The 25,646-nt window shown below is 46.6% G+C and overlaps 1 protein-coding gene across 1 annotated transcript in view; it reads right to left on the bottom strand.

Moving 5' to 3' along the window:
• Window positions 1-25,646, bottom strand: part of MRC1 (mannose receptor C-type 1) — a 705,818-nt gene that overhangs the window by 44,605 nt on the left and 635,567 nt on the right. The window contains exon 26 of the mRNA XM_069211541.1: window positions 24,940-25,089. Within this exon, the coding sequence (XP_069067642.1) occupies window positions 24,940-25,089 (150 nt within the window). The remainder of the gene's footprint in view (window positions 1-24,939; window positions 25,090-25,646) is intronic.

Genomic DNA, 25,646 nt, shown 5'->3' with positions numbered 1-25,646 from the left:
TACAGGGTTGCTATATACTTCAAAGATACCAAATATATCTATATTTCTTACTATGAATGCCCAACTGAACATAAGTGGAAGACTCCAAAAACGTAATTTCCAGATACAAAAGTGGGTTCTGATATTGCCAGCAGCAGGTAGAAGGAGAAAATGGGACAGCGTGCCTCTAAAACGCTGAGCAGCAACTCCATCCCAACTGGCATCTGTTAGAAATTGGGTATTTTGTTGGCAGTCAAGTTACCCCCTGTCCAAGCAAGAACCCTCACTCTAGTTAGGGTAAAAGAGAATCACCCTCAGCTAACCCCTGCTCACCCCCTTGATAGCTTGGGACGAGCAGTAGGCTTAACTTCAGAGTGCTAGGTGTAACATATTGTACCAACACACACAGTAACTTAATGAAAACACTACAAAATGACACAACACAGGTTTCGAAAAATAGGAAATATTTACCTAAACAAAACAAGACCAAAATAACAAAAATCCACAATATACAATTCAAGTTATCAATTAAAAAGCAAAAAGAGTCTTCATGTAGTTTTATACACATACTAACACTGTTAGCGTGAAAATGTATCTTGAGTGCATCAAAAATAACCCTGCACGGGTGCATCAAAAAGGGCTTGTGATGCATTGATTTCACTCACGACCAAGACCTTGCGTCATTTTTCCTTTCGGCGGGTCGGGCACGTCGTTTCTTCTCTCTGCGGGAGAGTGATGCGTCGATGCAGTCAGCACTCTCTGGTCCGGGCAGGCCTTGCGTTGTTTTTACACGCCCAGCGGTACTTGCGTCAGAAATCCAGCTGCACGATGTTCCGAAAACCACGCAGTTTGGGTTGAGATCTCACCAGCCTCCGTCAACGATGCTGCGTGTCTCTCCAGCTCCGTGCGTCGATTCTTCGGTCGCGTTACAGGCGAGCGTCGATTTTCAGCTGCGAAGACGGCGACGAGTCGATTTCCCAGCCGCAGATTGGAGTCACATCGATCTTTTCCCCGCACTGCGTTCTGTGCGTGGATTTCTTCCTCTAAGGCAGCCAGCTTCTCCTTTAAGGGTCCCCGGAACTTGATGGGCACCACAGGGCAGAGTAGGAGTCTCTCCAGAGACTCCAGGTGCTGGCAGAGAGAAGTCTTTGCTGTCCCTGAGACTTCAAACAACAGGAGGCAAGCTCTAAATCAAGCCCTTGGAGATCTTCACAAGATGGAAGGCACACAAAGTCCAGTCTTTACCCTCTTACTCTGGCAGACGCAGCAACTGCAGGATAGCTCCACAAAGCACAGTCACAGTCAGGGCAGCTCTTCTTCCTCAGCTCTTCAGGTCTTCTCCAGGCAGAGGTTCCCCTTGGTTTCCAGAAGTGTTCTAAAGTCTTTGGTTTTGGGTTCCCTTCTTATACCAAATTTCTCCTTTGAAGTAGTCCTACTTCAAAGTAAAGTCTCTTTTGAATATGAAATTCTGCCTTGCCCAGGCCAGGCCCCAGACACTCACCAGGGGGTTGGAGACTGCATTGTGTGAGGGCAGGCACAGCCCTTTCAGGTGTGAGTGACCACTCTTCCCCTCCCTCCTAGCACAGATGGCTCATCAGGAAATGCAGACTACTCCCTAGCTCCCTTTGTGTCACTGTCTAGTGTGAGGTGCAACCAGCCCAACTGTCAAACTGACCCAGACAGGGAATCCACAAACAGGCAGAGTCACAGAAATGGTATAAGCAAGAAAACTGCTCACTTTCTAAAAGTGGCATTTTCAAACACACAATCTTAAACTCAACTTTACTAAAAGATGTATTTTTAAATTGTGAGCTCAGAGACCCCAAACTCCACATGTCCATCCGCTCCCAAAGGGAATCTACACTTTAATCAGGTTTAAAGGTACCCCCATGTTAACCTGTGAGAGGGACAGGCCTTGCAACAGTGAAAACTAATTTAGCAATATTTCACTGTTAGGACAGATAAAACACATTACTTTATGTCCTACCTTAACCATACACTGCACCCTGCCTTTGGGGCTACCTAGGGCCTACCTTAGGGGTGCCTTACATGTAAGAAAATGGAAGGTTTAGGCCTGGCAAGTGGATGCACTTGCCAAGCCGAATTTACAGTTAAATATTGCACACACAGATACTGCAGTGGCAGGTCTGAGACATGATTACAGAGCTACTAATGTGGGTGGCACAACCAGTGCTGCAGGCCCACTAGTAGCATTTGATTTACAGGCCCTGGGCACCTCTAGTGCACTCTACTAGGGGCTTACCAATAAATCAAATATGCCAATCATGGATAAGCCAATTACACACACATTTTGTAAAGGACCACTTGCACTTTGGCACTGCTTAGCAGTGGTAAAGTGCCCAGAGTAACAAAAAACGCAAAATCAGAGTACAGCACACATCCACAACCTGGGAAACAGAGGTGTTAGACCTGACATGCTTTAGGGTGGTCACCCCTAACTTTTTGCCTGCCTCCCTCCACTTTTTGTACTCTGTTTTGCTGGCTTTTAGACTCTGCACACTTTACCACTGCTAACCAGTGCTAAAGTGCATAGGCTTTCTCCCTTTAAACATGGTAACTTTGGATCATACCCAATTGGACTATTTAATACACTTATAAGTCCCTAGTAATGTGCACTGTATGTGCCTAGGGCCTGTAGATTAAATGCTACTAGTGGGCCTGCAGCACTGGTTGTGCCACCCACTCAAGTAGCCCCTTACCTTGTTCCAGGCCTGCCAGGGAAAGGCCTGTGTGTGCAGTTTCACTGCCACTTCGACTTGGCATTTAAAATTACTTGCCAAGCCTAAAGCTCCCCTTTTTCTACACATAAGTCACCTCTAGTATGTGCCCTAGGTAACCCCTAGTGCCGGGTGCTGTGTGGGTAAAAGGCAGGACATGTACCTGTGTATTTTACATGTCCTGGTAGTGTAAAACTCCTAAATTCGTTTGTACACTACTGTGAGGCCTGCTCCCTTCATAGGCTAACATTGGGGCTGCCCTCATACATTGTTGAAGTGGCAGCTGCTGATCTGAAGGGAGTAGGAAAGTCATATTTAGTATGGCCAGAATGGTAATACAAAATCCTGCTGACTGGTGAAGTTGGATTTAATATTACTATTTTAGAAATGCCAGTTTTAGAAAGTGAGCATTTCTCTGCACTTAAATATTTCTGTGCCTTACAATCCATGTCCACTCAGACACACCCCAAACACAGGGTACTCAGCCTCACTTGCATACATCTGCATTTTGAATGGGTCTTCCTGGGCTGGGAGGGCCTGCTTTGACACAAAGGACTGCCACCCCCCCTACTGGGCCCCTGGCAGACAGGATTGAACTTAAAGGGGACCTGGTGCACTTCTTAACCACTCTTTGAAATCTCCCCCACTTCAAAGGCACATTTGGGCATTAAACAGGGCCTCTGCCCTACCACCTCACACACTTGCTGGAGAAGAAAGCTGAACCAGAAACTACATCCTGCCAAGAACTGCCTGGCTGCTCAAAGGACTCACTTGTCTGCTTTCTACAAAGGACTGCTGCCCTGCTGTTGGCCTGCTACCTTGCTGAACTCTTGTCTGGCTGTAAAAGTGCTCTCCATGGGCTAGGATAGAGCTTGCCTTCTGTTCCCTGAAGTCTCAGGACCAAAAAGACTTCTCTTTTTTATTTGGACTCTTCGTGCGCTAAAAATTTCAATGCACAGCTTGCTCCGCGGCGTGAAAATCACCGCACACCGACGCTGATCGACGCAACGCCTTCGGGGCGACCAGAACTTCGACGCACAGCCTCGTAAGGACAACGCCGCCCGTCTTCCAGAGGGGAAATCGACGTGACGCCTGCCGCGAGAACGAAAATTCCACGCACAGCCTCCCGGAACGACGTGCAGCCGGAAAACAAGCAGAACAATCCATGCACAGACCCCAGGACATCTGGTAATCCCGCGAACCACAGAAAGAGACTGTCCGCGTGGCGGAAAACTATGCACGACTTCCCCGCGTGAAAAATAACGATGCAAGTCCGTGTGTGCAGGGGAGACACTGACGCACACACCATTTTTCCACGTATCTCTTCTTCTTCGGCCCTTTGTGGAGATTTTCCACTGTAAACCAGGTACTTTGTGCTTGAAAGAGACTTAGGGCCTGATTCTAACTTTGGAGGACGGTGTTAAACCGTCCCAAAAGTGGCGGATATACCACCTACCGTATTACGAGTTCCATAGGATATAATGGACTCGTAATACGGTCGGTGGTATATCCGCCACTTTTGGGACGGTTTAACACCGTCCTCCAAAGTTAGAATCAGGCCCTTAGTTTGCTTTTTAAAGACTTAAGACACTTAGGCCCTCATTCTGACCCTGGCGGTCGGCGGAGAGGCGGCGGTCGGACCGCGACCAGACCGGCGGTAAAAAAAATGGCATTCTAACCGCGGCGGTCACCGCCGCGATCGACCGCAACTTCACCACTCCGACCGCCACGGCGGTCATGACCGCCGGGCTGGAGGTTGCGCTCTCCAGCCCGGCGGTCGACCCAAGACCGCCAAGGGTATCATGACCCTGCTTACCGCCACGGTTTCTGGCGGTCGGGAACCGCCATGCGAACCATGGCGGTAGGCACTATCGGGACCAGGGAATTCCTTCCCTGGCACTGATAGGGGTCTCCCCCACCCCCCACTAGTCCTCCCCCCACACCCTCCACCCCCCTGCCACCCTCAGAGATGTTACAAACCCCCACCCCGACATACACATACACGCACCCTGACATGCACACACCCCCAACATGCACATATACACACCCCCTACACACACACACATACACGACGGGGACACATACCCGCACACATACATGCAGACATGTGCACCCGCCGAACTGCACACATTACCCATTGACACAGCAGCACCCCCCGCCCGCATACACGCACTCACACACCCCCTCTACACACTCACACGCACACCCCCATGCACGCACACATCACACAACACCCCCCCACCCCCTCCCCTCACGGACGATCAACTCACCTTGTGCGTTGGTCCTCCGGGAGGCGATGGGAGCCATAGGGACGTGACCGCCAACAGAAGACCGCCAACAGAAGACCGCCACACAGAAATGTGGGTCGTAATTCTGTGGGCGGTGTTCTGCTGGCGTGGCGGTGGAGGTTGACCAGTCTCCACTTTCCCGCTGACCGCCAGTGTGGCTGCTGGCGGTTTTCCGGCGGAACGCTGCCAGCGGTCGGAATACGCGCAGCGGCATACCGCCGCGGCCGGCGGTCTTCACCGCGGCGGTAACTCGGCGGTCTTGCGAAAAGACCGCCAGGGTCAGAATGACCCCCTTAATATCACTTTTCAGTGATATCGCTACAATTTCACATTGCATCTCCATTCGTTTTGACCTACAACTATCCAGATAAATGTTATATATTTTTCCAAACACTTTGTGGTGTATTTTTGGGGTGCTATATTGTGTTATTGTATGATTTATTGCACAAATACTTTACACATTGCCTTCTAAGTTAAGCCTGACTGCTCGTGCCAAGCTACCAGAGGGTGGGCACAGGATAATTTTGGATTGTGTGTGACTTACCCTGACTAGAGTGAGGGTTCTTGCTTGGACAGGGGGTAACCTGACTGCCACAAACCCCATTTCTAACAAGAGGCAAACAATTGAGGGAGACCACACCAAGGATGAAAAGTCTAACAGTATCCATTAAGTGATCACAAGATTTAAGAAAGATTTAAGGGATATCCCTTTTTTGCTCATTTGAATTTCACGTCCTGAAAATGGTCCCACCGATGCTTACAACTGGGACCGAAACATTGACATCCACCCAACTCATTATAAATATCGCAGTTTAGATTGTGAAACTCCTGTTCTCCAGTGTAGTTGGGGACAGTGGTATGAGATGTTATTGAGTGGGCTGTAAATTCCTCAACATCGGGTGCAGCGGTTTTGACTGTGCCTACAACTTTACTATGTCAATTTATTCCTGAGATTTAGATTGTTAACCCCTATAACTTGATTTTGAATATTATTGTTTTTTGGAAACATAAATCTATTTATTCTTCACACCCTCTGTGTCAATTGATTTGGTTGATTTATTTGCTTGTTAAGTAACCTCTCAATTTATTTTGATGTTACGTGTGGAAATCTTAAATCACTTAGCAATTAGATCAAAACCTTTACATTCAAATAAGTCCCTTGTTGGTATCTTTACCTGTTGGTATCTTTACGTTTTTTTCCTGCCTCAGCCATTTGGTGCCTGCAGTCTGTCTCTGGTCACATGACAGGGTGTAGTTGGTAGTTGGGATTTGTGTATTACTCCTAGACAATCACACACAAAGGGAGCTTAGCTGTAACTGATGGACGACCATCACTGGCAGGATGGGAGGGACGAGCTGGACACAGCCTCACTTCCATCTGAATAGGCTGTGTACTGTCTCCAAACAAAGGATTATTCACCCTGTATTATCAATTCAGCCGGCTTGGTACCAGGTTAAGGGAGGCAGGGAATGTCTTGCACTACAAAGCCACTGTCTAGAACCTTCTCCCACCCTCCATAACCAAGACACCACGGTATAAAACATGGACCTCAGACACCACCACTTCAATACATTTCTGGACCTGTGGGTACTCTGCCAGGAAGAAGGACTGCTGTGCTGCTACATTGACTGCAACTCTGCTGGACTACTGGTCTACAATGAATGACACACTTGCTTTACTGACCTGTTGCCTGCTACCCTCTTGCTGGGGAAGCAAGAATTGGACCTGCAACTCCATCTTTAGCCCAGGACCCCAGTGTGATTCAATGGGCTAATCTGTTGGCCTCCTGGTCTGGGCGACAGCGACATAACAGGCTCCACACAGCTCTGAGACCCATCTTCAATGGATTCCTGAACCCCAAGGGGCACCTCTGAGGGCCTGGGCCTTCGTTGAGGCTCTCCAGCTGTTAAACTCAAGCTTTTAGGCTCATGGCAACCATGAACGGGCCCATTCACACCAGAAGTGCACCACCTGAACAAAATATCAGTACAGGCTGCTACAACTCTGCCTTTTTGCACAGCAAACTTGGTCTGCCTATAAGAACTGAGGTTTTAGCATATTTGGCCTCCACATAACACTAAAGCTATTTATAAAGGCACAACTACTGCCTCTATCTGGGCCGTTAATAGGTAGCTCTGTTTTGGCACCCTTTAAGACCTTGATACTTGCCTTAGCAATTATCCATCAGCATAACATTTGAGGCAGGGCAGGACTGAAAATTAGATTAGCGGTCTGTGAAGTTGCAAAGCCCCATAAATCGCTAATTTAGCAAATATTTATTTTTTAAACTTTGCAGTTTTAAAGAGTGCAAAGCTGGGAAATTGTTTTCTAAAAAAATTATTTTTGCTTTGCAGCATCGGGGAACCATTCCTGCTCCCGAGATGCCACCCGTATTCGGCAAAGAGGATTTCTGAAATCCTTACCCCTGCACAATCCATTTTCCTCTAAAATCTTTGATAACCAGCACTGCTCTCAAGCCCTTATTTGTATTGCTCTGGCTCTCAACAGAGCTACACATAGTGCAGGGCAGTGTGTTTGTTGGTAGCTCAACATTTTATTCCCTGTTTATAGGTTGTATTACCTCAGGAAATTCTCTATGTTGAAGGGCATTATTCAGCCTTAGATAAAGTGGGAAAAAGTCAGAAATCTTCACAGAGGTTTGCCATGGGGAGGTTTCTGTTCACTCATTTTCCCTGGTGAAGTGAATACTGTACCTATCCTTAGATAGAATAGTCTCCTTTTGTTATCAATACCAAAGGCAGAAGGCCAATTCTATGCAGAGAACTTGTTGCAATGTTTAAACAATGCAGAATGTATGCTGCTGAGGTAGTAATTCTGCTGGAGGGATTTGATATCCTACTTGTGGATTAGCCAGAGGATTAGGTTTCCTGATTTTTGTATTAAGTATACAAAATCGTGGAATAGTAGGTAAATGAATGTTTGCCTATGAACTAGGATCTGATCCTCTTCATTTGCTCTTGATAAAGAAGACAAATGTAACTAAAGCATTGGGGCATATTTACAAGAAAGTGGTGCATCAGCTATGATGTGCCACTTTTCTTGTGCCCCCTACCGGCACTTAACAACACCATGGTAGCTGCATATTTAAGAAATGGCGCACCATGGTGGTCGCTAGCACAATAGCATCAAGATTTTTGATGCTATTGTGGTGCTTTGCCACACTAGCATCAACATTTTTTACACTAGTGCAGCAAAGCACAGGGAGGCCAATTTAACAAAATGGTTGCTTCATTTTAATTCCTACTCTTAGCAGGCGTTAAAAATGACAGAAAAAATGGCACAGTGAAATCTTGTAAATTTCACTCACCATTTTTCAGGCTTTCCAGCACCGGAATACTCCCCTTGAGTACATTAAGTTGGGTGCGGCCATAATGTGGGGCAAGGGTTTACAAAGTGGCGCAATGCAAGCATTGAGCCACTTTGTAAATATGACGTGGCAGAAAGGCCACCTTAGCATAAAAACAATGATTCTATGGTAACGCTAAAGCGACACAAGGGGCTTGTAAATATGCCCCTTCGATTTACCACAATGCATGTTCTTATTGCATGATCTCATTCTGTATGTCAATAGTTTTTCTCTACGAATACCAAGCAAAACAATTATTTGTGCATTAAAGCCTTCCTGTATTAGCTTGGAGGAATCTGAGGAAAGCTTGATGAAGGGGGATGGTAATTCCCAAATCTGAAATACTGTAAGTGGGCTACACAAATAGAACATTTTGAAAGCCTTTCTTAGTCTTGATTAGTAAATATGAGGAGCCTCCCTTCAAAAACATAAGAGCATAATCACTCCAGATAGAAAGTTTATTACATAGACACAGACTTTTCTTCAAACAGACCGTGTTCAAACATTTGTGGGATTTAGTTAAGGTTTGACAAAATATAAAAAAAATCTGTATTTACCTTTACATCCCAGTTTAATTATCTGAGTGATACTCCAGCATCAAGAGTAGAACAGGATGAGGTAATAAGGGATTTATTTCCAGACTGGAAGCTGCCTAATCTGGCCTGTTTCTGAGTAGAGTGAGAAAGAAGTACACATTGATGACGTTATCGTGCTGTGGGTTGACTAAAACTGACTTCTATAATATACACTAGGGTGGCAGAAAAAAGGGTCTGAGGAGCAAGCTCATGAAAAAGAAGATATCTCACAAATGGTATTCACTGACTATGGATAAGAGGCTCATAGTCACTAACTACCCCAGAGTCTCACCGTTTAGACAGATCAACCAGTTATCAGATATTGACAGAGACATGGGCAAGGTCAGATTAGATCTTATGGCAGTGGACTTCCTGGTCAGTGTCCGCTACCCTCCCGGGCTCCTCTGGCTGCTGCTGCCTCTGCCTTTTGCGGGGGCGAACTGAGAATCTCCAGACTCTCAGTTCAAGGCCCTCCTTCACCCGCAGGCTAATCCCTGCCCCTCATCCCTGGTGGTCTAGTGGCCATCACAAGTAAGTATTTCATTCTCTCTGTCACTCTTTCACTCTTGCTTTTTCTGCCTATTTCAATTTTTTCTCTTGTTTTTCCTTTATTCCTTTTTCCTTTCTCTTCTCTTTCCTCTGCCGCCTCCCCATGAAGCACCTTTCACGCACTCGAGCTCCCAGCTGACCGCTCCTCCCCACCCCTCTCCTTCTTAATGGTGGCCGGTGGTGTGTCAAAGGCAAGTCCATCTGTGCCATTCCGCACCTGGACCACGCCCAGTACCAGGATCCCTGGATCTCCATCAAACCTCCACCTGGGCTGCCTCCACTATGATTCTGAGACCCTCCTCCACCTCAACACTGGACATCTCAGCAACTGCTGCACCATCTCCCCCAAGGACACCCATGGACCTTTCACCTGCAACTTCAGCGCCAGCCTCAACAAGTTGAAAGTCCTTCCGCACACAAAGATACCAACAACCTCCACAACCCCATCAACTGCCTACTCCTCAACATCCGCTCCCACCACAAACAAGCCACTGAACTCTGGAACTTGATTGACATCCGACTGGACATCGCCTTCCTTACCGAGACCTGGACCAATCCCACCTCGGGTCCAGACAGCGCCATCGCCATTCACGACAGTTACAGCATCCTAAGGAGGGACCGGCCCTCCCGCCCTGGCAGACGACTCGCCATCGTACATAAGTCCTCACTATGTGTCAAGGCCGTCCCAGAAGAACACTGCACCACAATGGAACACCTCACTTCCTGGTCCAGCCCAACCACAACTTCTCCATCCGCAGCACCATTGTGTACAGGCCACCCGCCCCCCACCCAGCTTTCATATGCGATGTTGTAGACATTGCTACCCCCAAGCCCTGGCGTCAGTTGACTACCTCCTACTCTGTGACCTGAATTTCCCCCTCAAGGACCACACCGACCTAAACACCAATGCTCTTTTCAGCAATCTCGTCCCCTCGGCCTCAGGCAGCTGGTCTCCACACCCACACACATCGCGGGACACACACTGGACCCCCTCTTCACTTCGACCATCTCCATCCCAGGCTGGACCGACCACTGCTGCATACATTTCACAATCACCGCACCCAGCATCCGCACCTCCAGGGCCCCCCACAGGAAATGGAACAAAATCACCAACGAGCAACTCACCTCATTGCCCGCCAAATCCCTCCCTCCGACAAAGCCAACACTGCAACGTACAATCTCAACACATGGGTCACCAAATGCGCAGACACTCTAGCCCCTTTCTGTCTGACATCAGTCAAACGTGTACCCAAGAAAGCCAGCTGGTTCACCACCGAACTCCAAGAATCAAAGCTTCCGCCCAGACGTTTGGAGCCAAAATGGAGGAACAGCCAAACCAGCGAAGACCTTGCCTCATTCAGAGCCGCAACCACCGCCCACCAATGAAAAATCAAGAACTCTAGGAAGGACGCACTCCGGGAGCGCATCAACTCCTCTGCACACAACTCGAAGGAACTCTTCTCAGTCATCGACAAATTCAGAGATCCCCCCTCTGAAGCCACCAGCATCCCCGTCACAGGACCTCTACGACAAACTTGCCTCTTTTTTCCACCACAAGATCCAGGACATCTCCAACAGCTTCCTCCGGGAAAATCCAGGCATGGGAACCTGTGCCCCCCCAGAACCCACCCTGACCATCCACAGCTGGTCCTTTCTCAAGATCATGAACAGCAGCCACTCTGGAGCCTCCTCGGACCCCTACCCGCACCACATATACATTAGAGCTAGCGTATCCATTGCCCCGACATCCGGAAAACAATCAACTGCTCCATCAACTCTGGCACCTTCGCCGAGGTCTGAAACCACGTCAAAATAAGCCCTCTCCTGAAGAAACCTTTGGCCGACACATCAAAGCTAAAGAATTTCCAGTCCATCTCGCTGCTACCCTACCCCTCCAAAATACTGGAGAAAGCAATCAATGCACAACTACCGAATTTCATCAAGGCCACCAACTCCGTGGGCAGCTCCCAGTCTTGCTACTGCAGCAACCACAGCACAGATACAGCCCTCCTGGTAGCCACCAGTTACATCATATTACTCTTAGACCGCGGCCACACCGCATCACTCCTTGACCTCTCAGCAGCATTCGACACGATCTCCCACAGCACTCTAGCGCACCAGACTCCACAACATTGAGATCCGTGGAAGAGCCCTGGAATGGATCAACTCCTTCATCTTCGGGAGGATGCAGAGGGTCAGAATTCTTTCCTACACTTTCAGGCCCACAGGAGTCAACTGTGGATTCCCCCAAGGATCCTCACTGAGTCCCACACTGTTCAACATATACATGGCCCCTCTCACTGCCTTCGTCAGAAGCCACGGTATGAACACAGTGTCATACGCCGATGACACACAACTTATCATTTCCCTCACCGAAGACCGGACATGGCCAAAAGGAACTTCCTCTCAGGAATAGAAGCGTCGCCACCTGCATGAGAGAAAGCTGCCTCAAACTTTACTCTGACAAGACTGAGCTCATCATCTTTGGAAATGCCACCTCAGCTTGGACAACTCCTGGAGGACCACATCTCTCAGTGCCCCTCCTACACCATATGAGCATGCCCGTAACTAAGGAATCATCATCAACTCCTCCCTATCCATGACCCGCCAGGTAAACTCTGTTACCTCCTCTTGGTAGCACATACTCTGCAAACTTTGGAAGATCTTCAGATGGATCCCAGCAGACTGACGCAGGACAGTTACCCATGCCTTAGTCATTAGCAAGCTCGACTATGGCAACACCCTCTGAACCGGCACCTCAACCAGGAACATCAAAAAATCAGGAACGCCGCCGCCAGACTCATTCTGGACCTCCCTTACAAGAACACATCTCCCAACAGCTGAGGACCCTCCACTAGCTACTGGTTGAGAATCAATTTCAAGCTTCTCACCCACACATACAAGGCCCTACAAAATGCAGGACCAGCCTACCTGAACCACCACGTCTCCTTCCACATCCCTGTCAGATCCCTCCGCTCTGCCCAGATGGCCCGGCCACCATCCCTCGCAACTGCAAAACCATCGCCGGAGGACGATCCTTCACCTACACTACAGCAAAGAGCTGGAACAACCTCCCCCTGCACCTCAGACAAAACCCTTCACTCACCATCTTTAGGAAGAATCTCAAGATGTGGCTCTTCAGATGAGGTCCCACCCACCCCCCCAGTTCCTTGAGACCCTCATGGGTGAGTAGCCGCGCTTTACAAATACTGATTGATTGATACTGAGAGAAAGTTACTCATGTCAATTTTAGAGTGGAAATAAAGACCATATACGCCAATGTGAAGTACAAATGGGAAAGCTTTTCTGTTTTCTAGTTCATATAGCAGGCTTCTTCAATTAGCTTGTGAGCTATTGGTAGCTCTCTAGCTACCTATAAGTAACCCTTCTGTGTGCAGCCCAGCCACTAAAATAGAAGTATTTCGTTGGTTAACTTAACACATGTGTACCAAAATTGAAAATTGAGGGTTCAAAATGAAAATGTGTGTATTTTTAGAAACCATAAGCTGACGTCTGAAATAAAATGGTTGAATTTCCAAAATATATTTAAAGCTGATATTCGAGCAATAAATCACACAAAACTGGGCAGACTTCCAACTATTATTCCTATGTAGGTGCCAGAGGCATTACATCTATGACTGTTATGTATTACCCTCCAACGCAGTGCCTGCCTCACTGCTTGCTGGTGAATTAACGCAGAGCCTGTCTCACGGCTGCAGAATTGATACAGTGCCTGTTTTACTGCGGTCTTACCAACACCGCACGTCTGTATTTTCCACACATCATCGCTGCATGCCAATTTTTTTTATCAACCCAGCACCGCAGCAAGGAGCTGAAACCGAGTGTCTGGAAATTGTCACCTTTCCTGCAAGGAAAGAATCAACCCATCAGCTCCCTTGCCAGTAAGACAAGACACCGTCTCACCTGTGAGGAAAGAATCAATGCATCACCTCCCCTGTGCAGCAAAGAACCGATGCAATGCTTCGCTTTTCCGACAACTCACCTCCCCTGTGGCCCTCATCATCTTTGTTTTTGACATATCCCAGGTATTTTTTGCTAAAGCGAAACATCCACTAATTCCTATGGATTAAGACTTGTTTAAACTTTTAAAAAGTGATATCTTGACTTGTGTATGTTGGTTTTGGTCTAGTTTTACTCAGATAAACACTGGCTATTTGTCTAAACTGGTGTGGAATACTTTTGTGGTGTTTTCACTGTATAACTCCTTGTGTATACAAATACTTTACACATTGGCTCTGAGATAAGCCTATCAGCCAAGCTACTAAGGAGGTGAGCAGGGGTTATTTTAGTTGTGTGACACCCTTATCCTGACTAGAGTGAGGGTCCCTACTTGAACAGGGTGCCAACCACTGCCAACTAGAGACCCCATTTCTAACAGCAACTCTCCCTTATTCAATTCAATAAACATGATCACAATGGTCCCATTGAATTATAAGCGGTGGCACAAGCCAAACATTCTAGCCCAAGGAAAAAACATCAAGAGAGAATGATATGTTATTCCTTTCCTGTTAAACCTGTCAGCCTTAAGGTGGTCTTCCTCCCGACAATCGTGCCTTCCTTCTCCATTTTCCTTGATCTCATTTTTGCTGGCCATAGGACTCTGTGCACTTTAGCACTTTACCACTGCCAGTCAGTGCTAAAGTGCATGTGCTCACTTCTTAAAACATGGTACAAATTGGCTTATACCCATTTGGCATTTTTAATTTAAAGGGCCTGTAAATTAAATGCTACTAGTGGGCCTCCAGCAATGTTTGTGCCACCCACTTATGTAGCCCTTTAAACATGTTGACGGCCTGCGATTGCAGTCTGTGTTTGCAGTTTTAAACTGCCATTTTAACCTGGAAGAATAAACATTGTGCCAGGCCTAAACCTTCATTTTTAATACATATAGGTCATCCTCTGGATAAGCATTAAACATCTCACAGGGCAGGGTGTAATATATTTGAAAAGTAGGACATGAAATCATATGTATAACATGTCCCAATAGTGAAAAATCAAATTAGTTTTTCACTTCTGCAAGGCCTACTTCTTCCAAAGGATAACATTGGAATTACCTTTTTACATTTAATAAGCTGTAATTTCCAAATGGGAGCATGTCCCCATTGACAGTTGGTGCCTTTGGATTTCTAAAGAAAAATCCTCTCTAGTGGAAAAGTCGGATTTCAAATGAAAAGTTTGAAAATATCACTTTTAGAAACTTAGCATTTTCCTGCCCTAGCCATTTGGAGCCTTTAGCCTGACCCTTGGTCACATACTGGTTGTAGCTGACAGTTGAGCTTTGAGTATTCCTCCTAGACATCCATACATAATTCAGAGTTTAGGTGTGCCTGGATGAGCCATCACTGTCAGGACTAGTAGGCTGTGTTGTACCTCCACACGGGGCTACATACCACCTATAGTTAGTCTGGAGCCAGGAGAGGGAAGGCAGAATGTCGGGGACCTCAAAGCAAAACCTCTAGAAGCTTCTACTACCTTCCAGGGGAAAGGCACCAGGTATAAATATTGGACCTCAGGCACCAACTCTTCAGTACACTTCTGGACCTGTGGATACTCAACCATGAAGAAAGATTGCTATGACGCTGAAAGAACTGACACACTGCTGAACGGCTGCTCTGAAAGACTGCTTCCCTGCTGCCCTTTTGCCAGGGTGAAAAGGACTGGACCGGCATCTGTTGAACCCAGGACCCCAAAGTGACTCCAAGGTCTATTTGGCTAGTTTTCTGGCTAGAGCCTCAGGGACAAAAGGCTCCAACAACCTTGAACCTAGAACCTGGACTCTGTGAGTGATACCCTGCCAAGAGGTGCCATCCCAGTCCTGGACCAGTTGAAGTAGGTTTGAAAGTGCTCTGCTAGCCCATCTTTGGATCCAGCAGAACCAACGCATCTCCTCTGCTGCGTGGCGCATCCCAAGCAAAAATGAAGCATCACCTCTGCTGCAAGGGTTTCTCCAAATGCAACAAACTCTGCATTGACCTCACAGCCCACAGAGGAGCTGTCACCTGCGCAAAGCTTTCCTGATGCAGACCCTCACATCGACAGCAGCCTCGACGAAGATGCAGAATCTCGTATCACAGCCTCACAGCTCCTCAAGACCAACAACTCACTTCGACTATGCCAGTCTTCGCATCAAAAGCAGTAGTTGGCAGAATCCTCAATGACAACGCTAGACCTCACATCGCAGCTCCAGAGCACCTTGAAACCAACACATTGCCTTGCCTGTCTGTGTGACGCATCCTCACTGTGGTAGCTCACAATGTTTCACAACCAGGGCTTTAGGTACTTTGTCCAGCGGGCCTACTGGGTCCCTGTAGCTCATCTGCACTCCATCATGGTCTGCTTGAATTTGTCCCGGTCCGGTGTAACAAGATATTCAGATTTGGTGCTTTTAACTTTTTGGTGCTATTTTCACTGAAATCATTAAACCTGCATATTTCTGGTTTCGATATATTTGATTTTTTGTTATTTTGGTCTTGTTCTATTTATTAAAAATGATCCTATTTTTCTAAGTATTTTCTGGGATCCTTTTGTGGTGTGTTTTCACTATATAAGTGTTTCAAGTGCTGCACAAATACTTTACACATTGCCTCTGCATTAAGCCTGACTGCTCTGTGCCAAGCCACCAAGGGTTGAGCACAGGTTAATTTAGGGTTTGCTTGGGACTTCACAGGGACAAGGATTGTGGTTCTTGCTTGAATGGGCTTTCATCTCCCTCAACCAGTATGTCTTTCTTACATTTCCGCAGAACATTTAACTGTTGTTAGGAATTTGGTTCGCCAGGTGTTCTTCCCAGATTTCGTGTGATTCTTTTTTCTATATGTCAGGGTATGCAGATGCCACAGAGATCAACAATATTTATCATGCATCTAATTCAGAGGTAAGCATACATTTCAGTTAAATCTATTGTAAAAGAAGATTTTTGTAACCCTCCCTGACAAAACTACTACTTAATTCCATTCTGCTGGTTTCTCCCTTCCCCCAGTGGTAATAATTATCATATTAATGAGGTTTAAAAGCTCTGTCTGGCAAACAACAATAGAAGAGGTCTTCTGGCAGGAAGGGCGGGATGAGTAATTATTGGCAGGTAATTTGGAATATAGGCAAGGGGAGAGGGCAGGATCAGCAGATGGCTGAGAAAGAACCAAGTAAAACTTTTCAAAGTACAGTGATTGCACTAATCAGTGTTATAGTGTCAGAAACGTTGGAAGCTTCTCTATTCTCAGATAGGCAACTTGCCCATTTTATCAGAGGGTGGAGACTTGGCTTCAGAGTCAACCAGTGTTGTCAACCTCTGGGTGGAAATTCAGAGCTCTGTAGTGGCAGAAAGGTTCTGTCAAGGCAAGAGAAATAATTATAAAAGAGGCAAGGTAGACTACGGGAATTTTGTTTAGAGTAGAGGAGTATTTAGCACCAATTACTATCTTGTCTCCGATATGAGAATGGTTTTCTACCACCAGCACCTCAAAAGACAAATAAGCTCGGTGGAGACCAGATGAAAAAGAAGAGTATGTCTGCCCACTGTCTGTCCCTTCAAAGGTATTGAGGTAAATATCTTGCTCTGTGGTTATACTGGCCAGCCCTCTGTAGCCTCAGGGACAGAAAAGCCTGAAGAGAGTGCCTCTCTGTTGAAGTACCAGATAACAATCAGGAAGAGGACTGACCATGTCTTTGGTTAAATCCTGGTGGAGTGAGCACATTAGGTTCACCAGGTTTCTAAAAAGTCTTGCTGAGAAGGTTGGGAATTTTAATAGTAACCAGGAGAAAGCTATCCTTCAGCTGACAAAATGTAGACTCTTGGCTATAAGAGGGTGCCGGGGAACAACGGTCTGTATATCCCATGGGTCTGCGGCTGGAACCTCCCCAGACAAACACTAAAAACGTGGAAGCATTTGTGCCAGCCTGAAAGGGTAACTATCTCTGCACCTCCCCTTCCAGACTCTGTGAGTCAGAACACTTCTGATATCTGCACTGCTTTCCATTTTTCATGCAAGATTGGTCCCTATGACCATTTTTGGTGCTGTCGTCAGACTAACATTGACCTTATAACATTATGTTCTCATGACACTTTCTCTTAACTTAAACAAAACATAGAAAATTGTACCCTTGGTTCTCTTAATCCTATTCTAACTATTCGTATATCCTGTTGTAGTTTCCTCTTCTAACTAAGGGCCTGATTTAGAACTCAGGGGATGGGTTATTCCATTACAACAGTGGTGGAAATCCCATCTGTCAAAATCTAAATCCCATAGAAGATAATGGGATCTAGATTTTAGCAAACGGGATATCTTTTACCGTTTTGATGGAGTAACCTGTCTACCGAGTTTTAAATCAGGCTCTAAGTTTGTTTTGGGGTCTTATTTCTTTGCCATTTGACTTAAATATTGTCTTGGTGGTGCCTAAATGCCTAACACGCATTTATCAGCAGAAAAGACTACTACTTGTGTCATGCGTAAAGCACAGGCTTTCTCACTGAAAATGTGTTCTGGCCTACCAAGATACTAGAATACTAGTTTTGCAGGGTACTTCGCCTAAATTGATATTTTGGAGCCTCCCAACTGCAAAATGCTCTCATTGCAGGAGAGACTCTTCCTCCTAAGGTGCCAATAACTATTATCTCCTTGATACCCAAGGAGAATAACAAGTTCGGACATTGCTCCACATATAGATCCCTGTCGTTCTTGAATATTGACCTGAAGATGTTTAATCAAATATTTGTCCCAGGGGTTCAGCTTGAACTTTCCAGGCTCATATACACAGCTCAGGTGTGACCCATAGGCCCTCACCATATTGACAATGCTAAGAAAGCACTAAATTGGATAAAATGTTTGTGCTACCTATCAACTGCAAAATAATTTTGTTTTGGACCCTATGTCTTTATCATGTTGAGAGTCTGTATGGAAGTTAAGAGGTGTTTGTGAGTGGACGTCTCTTACCTTTCTTGAGCTACAAAATACACCAGTTGGAGGTGGCTGCTGTCAACTTTCCTGTTTGACCTAGTTCAAAAAACTATTGAAAATATAATTAAATTGCAGTATCACATTTGGGGCTAACAAAAGTATCCTATTTGCAGGTTGAGTGCCCATGTACATAACATCTTCAAACATGCTTCTCAGGGGGGATTGTCAGAGATTGATCCTTATCAGGTTTCAAGGCAAATCTGACTGAACATATAGGGGCTGATTCTAACCCCGGCGGTCTTCGACCGCCGGGGCGAGGGTCGGCGGGAGGACCGCCGACAGGCCGGCGGTGCCCCGCAGGGCATTCTGACCGCGGCGCTTTGGCCGCGGTCAGAAAGGGTAAACCGGCGGTCTCCCGCCGGTTTACCGCAGCCCTCAGAATCCCCCATGGCGGCGCAGCTTGCTGCGCCGCCATGGGGGATTCTGACCCCCCCTACCGCCATCCTGTTCATGGCGGGAAAGCCGCCATGAACAGGATGGCGGTAGGGGGGGTCGCGGGGCCCCTGGGGGCCCCTGCCGTGCCCATGCCAATGGCATGGGCACGGCAGGGGCCCCCGTAAGAGGGCCCCGCAAGGTATTTCAGTGTCTGCCTTGCAGACACTGAAATACGCGACGGGTGCTACTGCACCCGTCGCACCTTCCCACTCCGCCGGCTCGATTACGAGCCGGCATCCTCGTGGGAAGGGAGTTTTTCCCTGGGCTGGCGGGCGGTCTTTTGGAGACCGCCCGCCAGCCCAGGGAAAAACTCATAATACCCTCCGCGGTCTTCTGACCGCGGAGCGGTATTATGGGGGCGGAATTCTGGCGGGCGGCCTCCGCCGCCCGCCAGAATTAGAATCACCCCCATAGTACTGTCAGTGAATTAGAAAGTGTGCTATTCTTTGTTCCTGTTTAGGTGGTCATATGGAGTGACTAGTTAACTGGGCGTACTTATGCCTCTGCACTTGACTATGCTGTATGCCCTTATTTCCCCTTACTAGTAGCAAAGATGTTCTCAATAGATGGGAAAGCTGCAAAATGTCATACGTCTGAACAAACCAGTCAGGAATCCAAACGGCAATACTTAGAAATCCAGGTGGCCAGCAAGGAATTAGTAGTCTGGATGGAGTATATTGTTACCTTACTTAACCATTGTAAAAAGACATCCTCCTTTTGTCCCCTCTTCATGTCTCCCTCATGCTTCTCACCTAGTCACTATTGTTCAATGGCTTTATGGTCTTGCTTCTGACATAATGTAAGGTGGAATGATGGCAATGGGAGATGTTTTCCTGCTTCATTAGCTATACTGGGAGAAGCCCCCTTTGGAAGAGCCACAGCAATTAAAGTAATTATGTACATATGGGAGGCACAAATTGGATAACAGGATAAACTTACAGAACAAACCATGCCATTGGTTGGTAATCAATTCCCTTCACAATTTGGGAGGTGGAACAGACTTGGGATATCTATTATGGTGGTTACAATATCCTTGAATCTGATCAGGTCATTTGCAAATATGCAAAAGGAATAATGTTTAGTATACTCACAGATCCACCGCTGCCTACTATGCCTTTACTATCTATTTGGCCAAAATTGAAGGCATACATGCATTCAGTTCACTTCAAGCAAGGATGACCCCCCCACAATTGTTGAAGGGAGATAACATTTCCAGAATGTGTAGCTCTCTTGTCATAAATATTCCTGACACATTGGGCAAGATAAGGTGGGCATAGGAGGCAGACCTGGCACCTTTAGAAGCTAAAGACTAGGTGTTTGCCTCATGGCTCCTAAGTAGGTAGGTATCACTGCTAGCTATTGCCTGATACAATTCAAATATCTGCCTGCCTCAGGAAACAGATTAAAGAAGGTGATTTCCTCCACATGGTTTGGCCATGCAGAATCATTCACCTGTTTTGGGATGATATAGAGAGAGATATTTCACATTGTCCTGGGTCCCCACTGGTCTCACCCAAGCCAAAAGCTATGTGAAAAATGGTAGAGGCTCTTGGGTGGGCCACTATGATGCCACCTTACATACGGTAATCTATGTATAGATTGAAATGCAGCTGGCTGTTTGCGTCTTTAAAATCTTGTATCACTGGCATTTAACTCCTGTTCACTGATCCGAGATATATCTGGCTCCAAGAACCTACATAGCATTCTTGTGGTGTGAAAGGACAAAGAAAGTAAAGCATAATCAATTATTCCATACATTTTCTTCATTCAGTTTCTCCTACATGCCTAGTGCTGTGGGTTTGTTACAGATGTCTGTTGTTTCAGGTGTGTCCAGTGTTAGACCTGTCATCCTTAGGGTGGTCCTCCCACCAACTTTCTGCTTTCCAACTCCTTTTTTTCTGACCTTGTTTTTGCTGGCCTTAGGACTTTGAGCCCTTTACGATTGCTAACCAGTGCTAAAGTGCATGTGCTTGCTCTCCTCTAAACATGCTAATATTGGCTTATACTTAACAGGCACATTTAATTTACTTATAATTCCCTAGTAGAGTGCTACTATATGTATGCAGGGCCTGTGTATTAAATGCTACTAGTGGGCCTGTAGCACTGATTGTGCCACCCACTTAAGTAGCCCTTTAAATGTGGCTCAGGCCTGCCATTGCACAGCCTGTGTGTGAAGTTTAACCTGCCATTACAGCCTGGCGAGGTGAACCTTTTGCCAGGCTCAAACCTTCCTTTCTAATGCTTATGTCACCCCTACAGGAGGCCCTGGACAGCCCAGGGGGCAGGGTGAAATGTACTTAAAAAGTAGGAGAGGTACTCTGAGGTTTATGCATCCTGGTAGTGCCAAACACTTGAATTCATTTTTCACTACTGCAAGGCCTATCTATTCCATAGGATAGCATTTGAGTGGCCATGTTACGGGCTATAAGTGTAATTTTCAAACTTATGGCAAAGTCGCTATTTATATTACAATTCGGAAAATACCATATTTAAAAAGTTGGCATTTTCTTGCCTTAGCCATTTGGAGACTGCTGCCTGTCTCTGGTCGCATGAGTGGGTGTAGTAGCTTTTGTGTATTCTTGCTAGACAGCTACAGACAATGGGAGCTTAGTGTGACTGGGTGGACTATCACTGGCAGGATGGGAGGGAGGAGCTGGGCCCAGCCTTATTTACACCTGAATAGACTGTGTCCTGCCTCCACACAAAGGGTTGCATACCCCCTATAGTTAGTCTGGAGCCAGAACAGAGAAAGCAGGATGCTAGAGGTCTTCAAATGAGATACCTTTAGAAGATTCTCCCCCACTTCAAAGACACAACTGGGTATAAATACTGGGCTTTAGACACCACCACTTCAGTACATTTCTTAACCTATGGATACGCTGCCCAGAAGGACTGTCCTGCCGTTGCTACTCTGCTGGACTGCACTTTGCTGGACTTCTGCTTTACTGTGCTGACTTGCTGTTTGTTGCCCTCTTGTCTAGGTTAGAAGGACTGGACCTGCAACTCTTGGACCCATAACTCAGAGCGACTCAAAGACCCGGTTGGCTGGCCTCCTGATCTGAAGCCTAAGGGACATAACATACTTCCAGCAACCTTACATCTGCACCTGGACACTGCCATTTGTGAGTATGCCCTGTCAAGTGGTGCCACCCCAGCTCTGGACCCTTGGAAGTAAGCTTGAGGTGCTTTACCAGACTCTGTGGATCTAATGGAACTGACACATTTCCTCTGCTGCGCGGTACGACCCTGGGCAGAACTGATGCATCTCCGTTGCTGCAGTTATTGGATCCATCCCAAAGAATCGCGTTGCCACCACAACCCGCCTCTCCTTCAGAACTGCCATTGAACGACGCATCCTCATAGCAGGCCACCACATCTCTCATGGATGGAAGCCTCAACAGCGACTCCAGACACTGCATTGCATTGCATCCTCACAGCTCTTTGGAAGTAATGCATTGCACTGACTGTGAGCCGCTTCCCTGATGCCAGACTTCACTTCTCAAGCCCGTTGATAGGCTCCTCAATATCGATGCAACAGGACCACAGCCTCCCCACATTTCAGAATCAACACATCGCTTTGGCTGCGCATCGCTTCTTCAACACAGATTGACGCAATGCTCCGTTCCGCTCTGCAACCTGGATTTCAGGTACCTTATTCAGCAGACCTAACTGGGTCCCTGTAGCTGGCCAGTGCTCTATCACAGTTGACCTGAACTTGTGACTTTGTCCCAGTCCGGTGTGACCAGATTTTCAGAGTTGGCGCTTTATGCTTTTTGCCTCCAATTTCACTGAAATCATAAAAAATTAATATGTCCGGTTCAACTAATTCCAGTTTAGTTTTTTTTGGTCTTGTTTTATTTCTTAAAAATCACTCTGTTTCTACTGCTGTTGTGGGCACCTTTTGTGGTATCTTTTCACTGTGTTACTGATTGAAGAGCTGCACAAATACTTCACACATTGCCTCTAAGTTAAGCCTGACCTCTCTGAGCCAAGCTACCAGGGGATTGAGCACAGGTTAATTTGAGTTTGGCCTGTGCCTTATCCTGGTAAGGACTGTTGTTGCTGCTTGACCAGAGCCCACATCCCATTCAACCAACAGCTCAATTTCTTACACCCAGCTAGTCCATATATTTACAGGCACATTAACTGTGATAGTGAGACACCCTCACTGCACAGTAATGTGGGGAGATCCTCTGTAAACTGCACAGGAGTTCATTTTTCAATGGATTAGTAAGTCTAATTCTTCAACAACAAAATTGCCAGGTTTAGGAGACTCCTGTTTGTTCCTCAACATTTGTAAACCTTGAAACCCCATACTACTCTTCCTATCCCCATGCAATTATGATCTTACCTAACTAACCCCATTGTTCACTGGCTCATAATGATCTTCTATCACTGATGCACTCTGGCCTCCTTTTCAGTGATCTCATGTGTACATAATTTCTCTCATTCCCTATTTCCATCCTGTCACTGGAGCTTGGCTCACATATGTTTACAAACCCATATGGACATCTCTTTCACCAGCTTACTAATTATACTTTCACTGGGTCCCTATAAGCATTATGTAAGTATGTATGCATATATATATATATGTATGTATGTATGTATGTTTCTACAACAGTAATCTAGCCAAGGATTGTGGAGCTCTGTAAAGGGTCCAGGACAACCATAAAGTCAATGAGAGATAGAAGAGAGGTTTGTGGAGTTTAAATGCATTTCTGATGAAATTGTTTTTAAAGAGGGCATCATCAACTCTTTCTCAAATTGGAGCATCACTGGGGTGGTTCTGGTGGATAGGGAGAGGTAGTTCCAGATCCTGGGTGCAACAATGGAGAAGACCTTCTATATCCTCTAATTCTGTTTTTTCCACTTCTTAGTCTGCAATCTGATGGTGTCCTAGTTGTAGGACACCATCATCATTTCACTTAGGGGGTCATTCTGACCCCGGCGGTCTAAGACCGCCGGGGCCAGGGTCGGCGGGAGCACCGCCGACAGGCCGGTGGTGCCCCGCAGGGCATTCTGACCGCGGCGGTTCGGCTGCGGTCAGAAGAGGCAAACTGGCGGTCTCCCGCCGGTTTACCGCTGCCCTTAGAATCCCCCATGGCGGCGCAGCTTGCTGCGCCGCCATGGGGGATTCTGACACCCCCTACCGCTATCCTGTTCCTGGCGGTTCGCCCGCCAGGAACAGGATGGCGGTAGGGGGTGCCGCGGGGCCCCCGTAAGAGGGCCCCGAAAAGTATTTCAGTGTCTGCTAAGCAGACACTGAAATACGCGACGGGTGCAACTGCACCCGTCGCACCCCTGCAACTACGCCGGCTCAATTCTGAGCCGGCGTCCTCGTTGCAGGGGCATTTCCTCTGGGCCGGCGGGCGCTCTTTTGGAGAGCGCCCGCCGGCCCAGAGGAAATGTCTGAATGGCCGCCGCGGTCTTTTGACCGCGGTGCGGTCATTCAGCGGCGGTACCCTGGCGGACGGCCTCCGCTGTCCGCCAGGGTCAGAATGAGGCCCTTAGTCTCTTCCTACACCATGACACTGGCTCCAAATACTTACCCTTGCTCCTTACCTACAGACATACTGCACTTCTTTTTCATCGGCTCCCCAAGTCCATCCTTTCACTGACCTCCAGTATATGTTATATCATTCTCTTTCCACCTACATTGTTTTAGTTCCTCTGTATGCCAATTCAGGCTTCAAAGCCCCAACGTTTCATGTGCTCCTTAGCTCTATCCTTTCAGTGGCTCCCTATCCTAATTGCTCTGTTGGCTCCTCATGCTAGTTCTTCTGTTCACTCCCTACTCACCTCATTTCACTGACTCCACAGGCTCATCGTTTCACCTAATCCCTGTGTCGGTCCTGTCAGTGGTCTGTGGTCCAATCTTTTGCTCGCTCCACATCCTCTTACAGTGGTAGGCTCCACACCCCTTCCTTTTGCTGCCTCTTTCTATAGTCCAGGTTGTTGCACCACATGCTTTTTAACACTTCATTCAGCCTTTAGCAATCTCTAAATTAGAGGAATAGTTTGGAATCACCCACCTAGTTTTAGGCATTCCATTGATGCCCTATGCCAACCCTGTGTTGAAGATGTCTCAAAGTAATAACAGTATTGACGGAAAGGAATCCAAGAGCGTCCATTTGTTTCTGGGCATGTTCCAGGGTGCTGTGGAAGCTCCGTAGGGGCAATATCTGTTGACAAAGAATGACAGCGCAAATGATTACTGTTATGTATGAACATGTTATGAAAGATAAAGCATTACATCAGTCAGGATATTATAATACACTAAGTTTCAAATTAAGGTTCAAGTGTTAGTCTTGATACAGTTATATATGCTGTGGATCATTAGGAGTGCTGAAGATCCCAATGTTTAGTAACCCATGGACAAGGATTGCACTCTACTGTTGCCAACACTTTGTTCCACCATATACCGCAACTGAAGCACCCACTTTATGGTCAACCCTTATTTTATTAGTTTATGGCACATTCTGATTTTTTATTTATTATTAAAGTACAACAATCACACTCCAGAACACTCAAACATAAGCACCATCACAAACATACATTTTTAAACCACAGACACAACAATATACTAGCATAAAGCATGTACAAAAGAACATAGAAAAAAATATGACAGAACCAGAAAGGTGTAGTATCACATGAAGAGGCAAATTAGTTTATTTTTAAAAAAGATGGTCTTTAAATTTCCTGTTAAACTTTTGGTAAAACTGGACACTGCTACAGCTTT

This window comes from Pleurodeles waltl, chromosome 10 (assembly GCF_031143425.1).
Source record: "Pleurodeles waltl isolate 20211129_DDA chromosome 10, aPleWal1.hap1.20221129, whole genome shotgun sequence".
In the NCBI taxonomy this organism is placed as follows: Eukaryota; Metazoa; Chordata; class Amphibia; order Caudata; family Salamandridae; genus Pleurodeles; species Pleurodeles waltl.
This window is presented reverse-complemented; position numbering and strand designations above follow the sequence as displayed.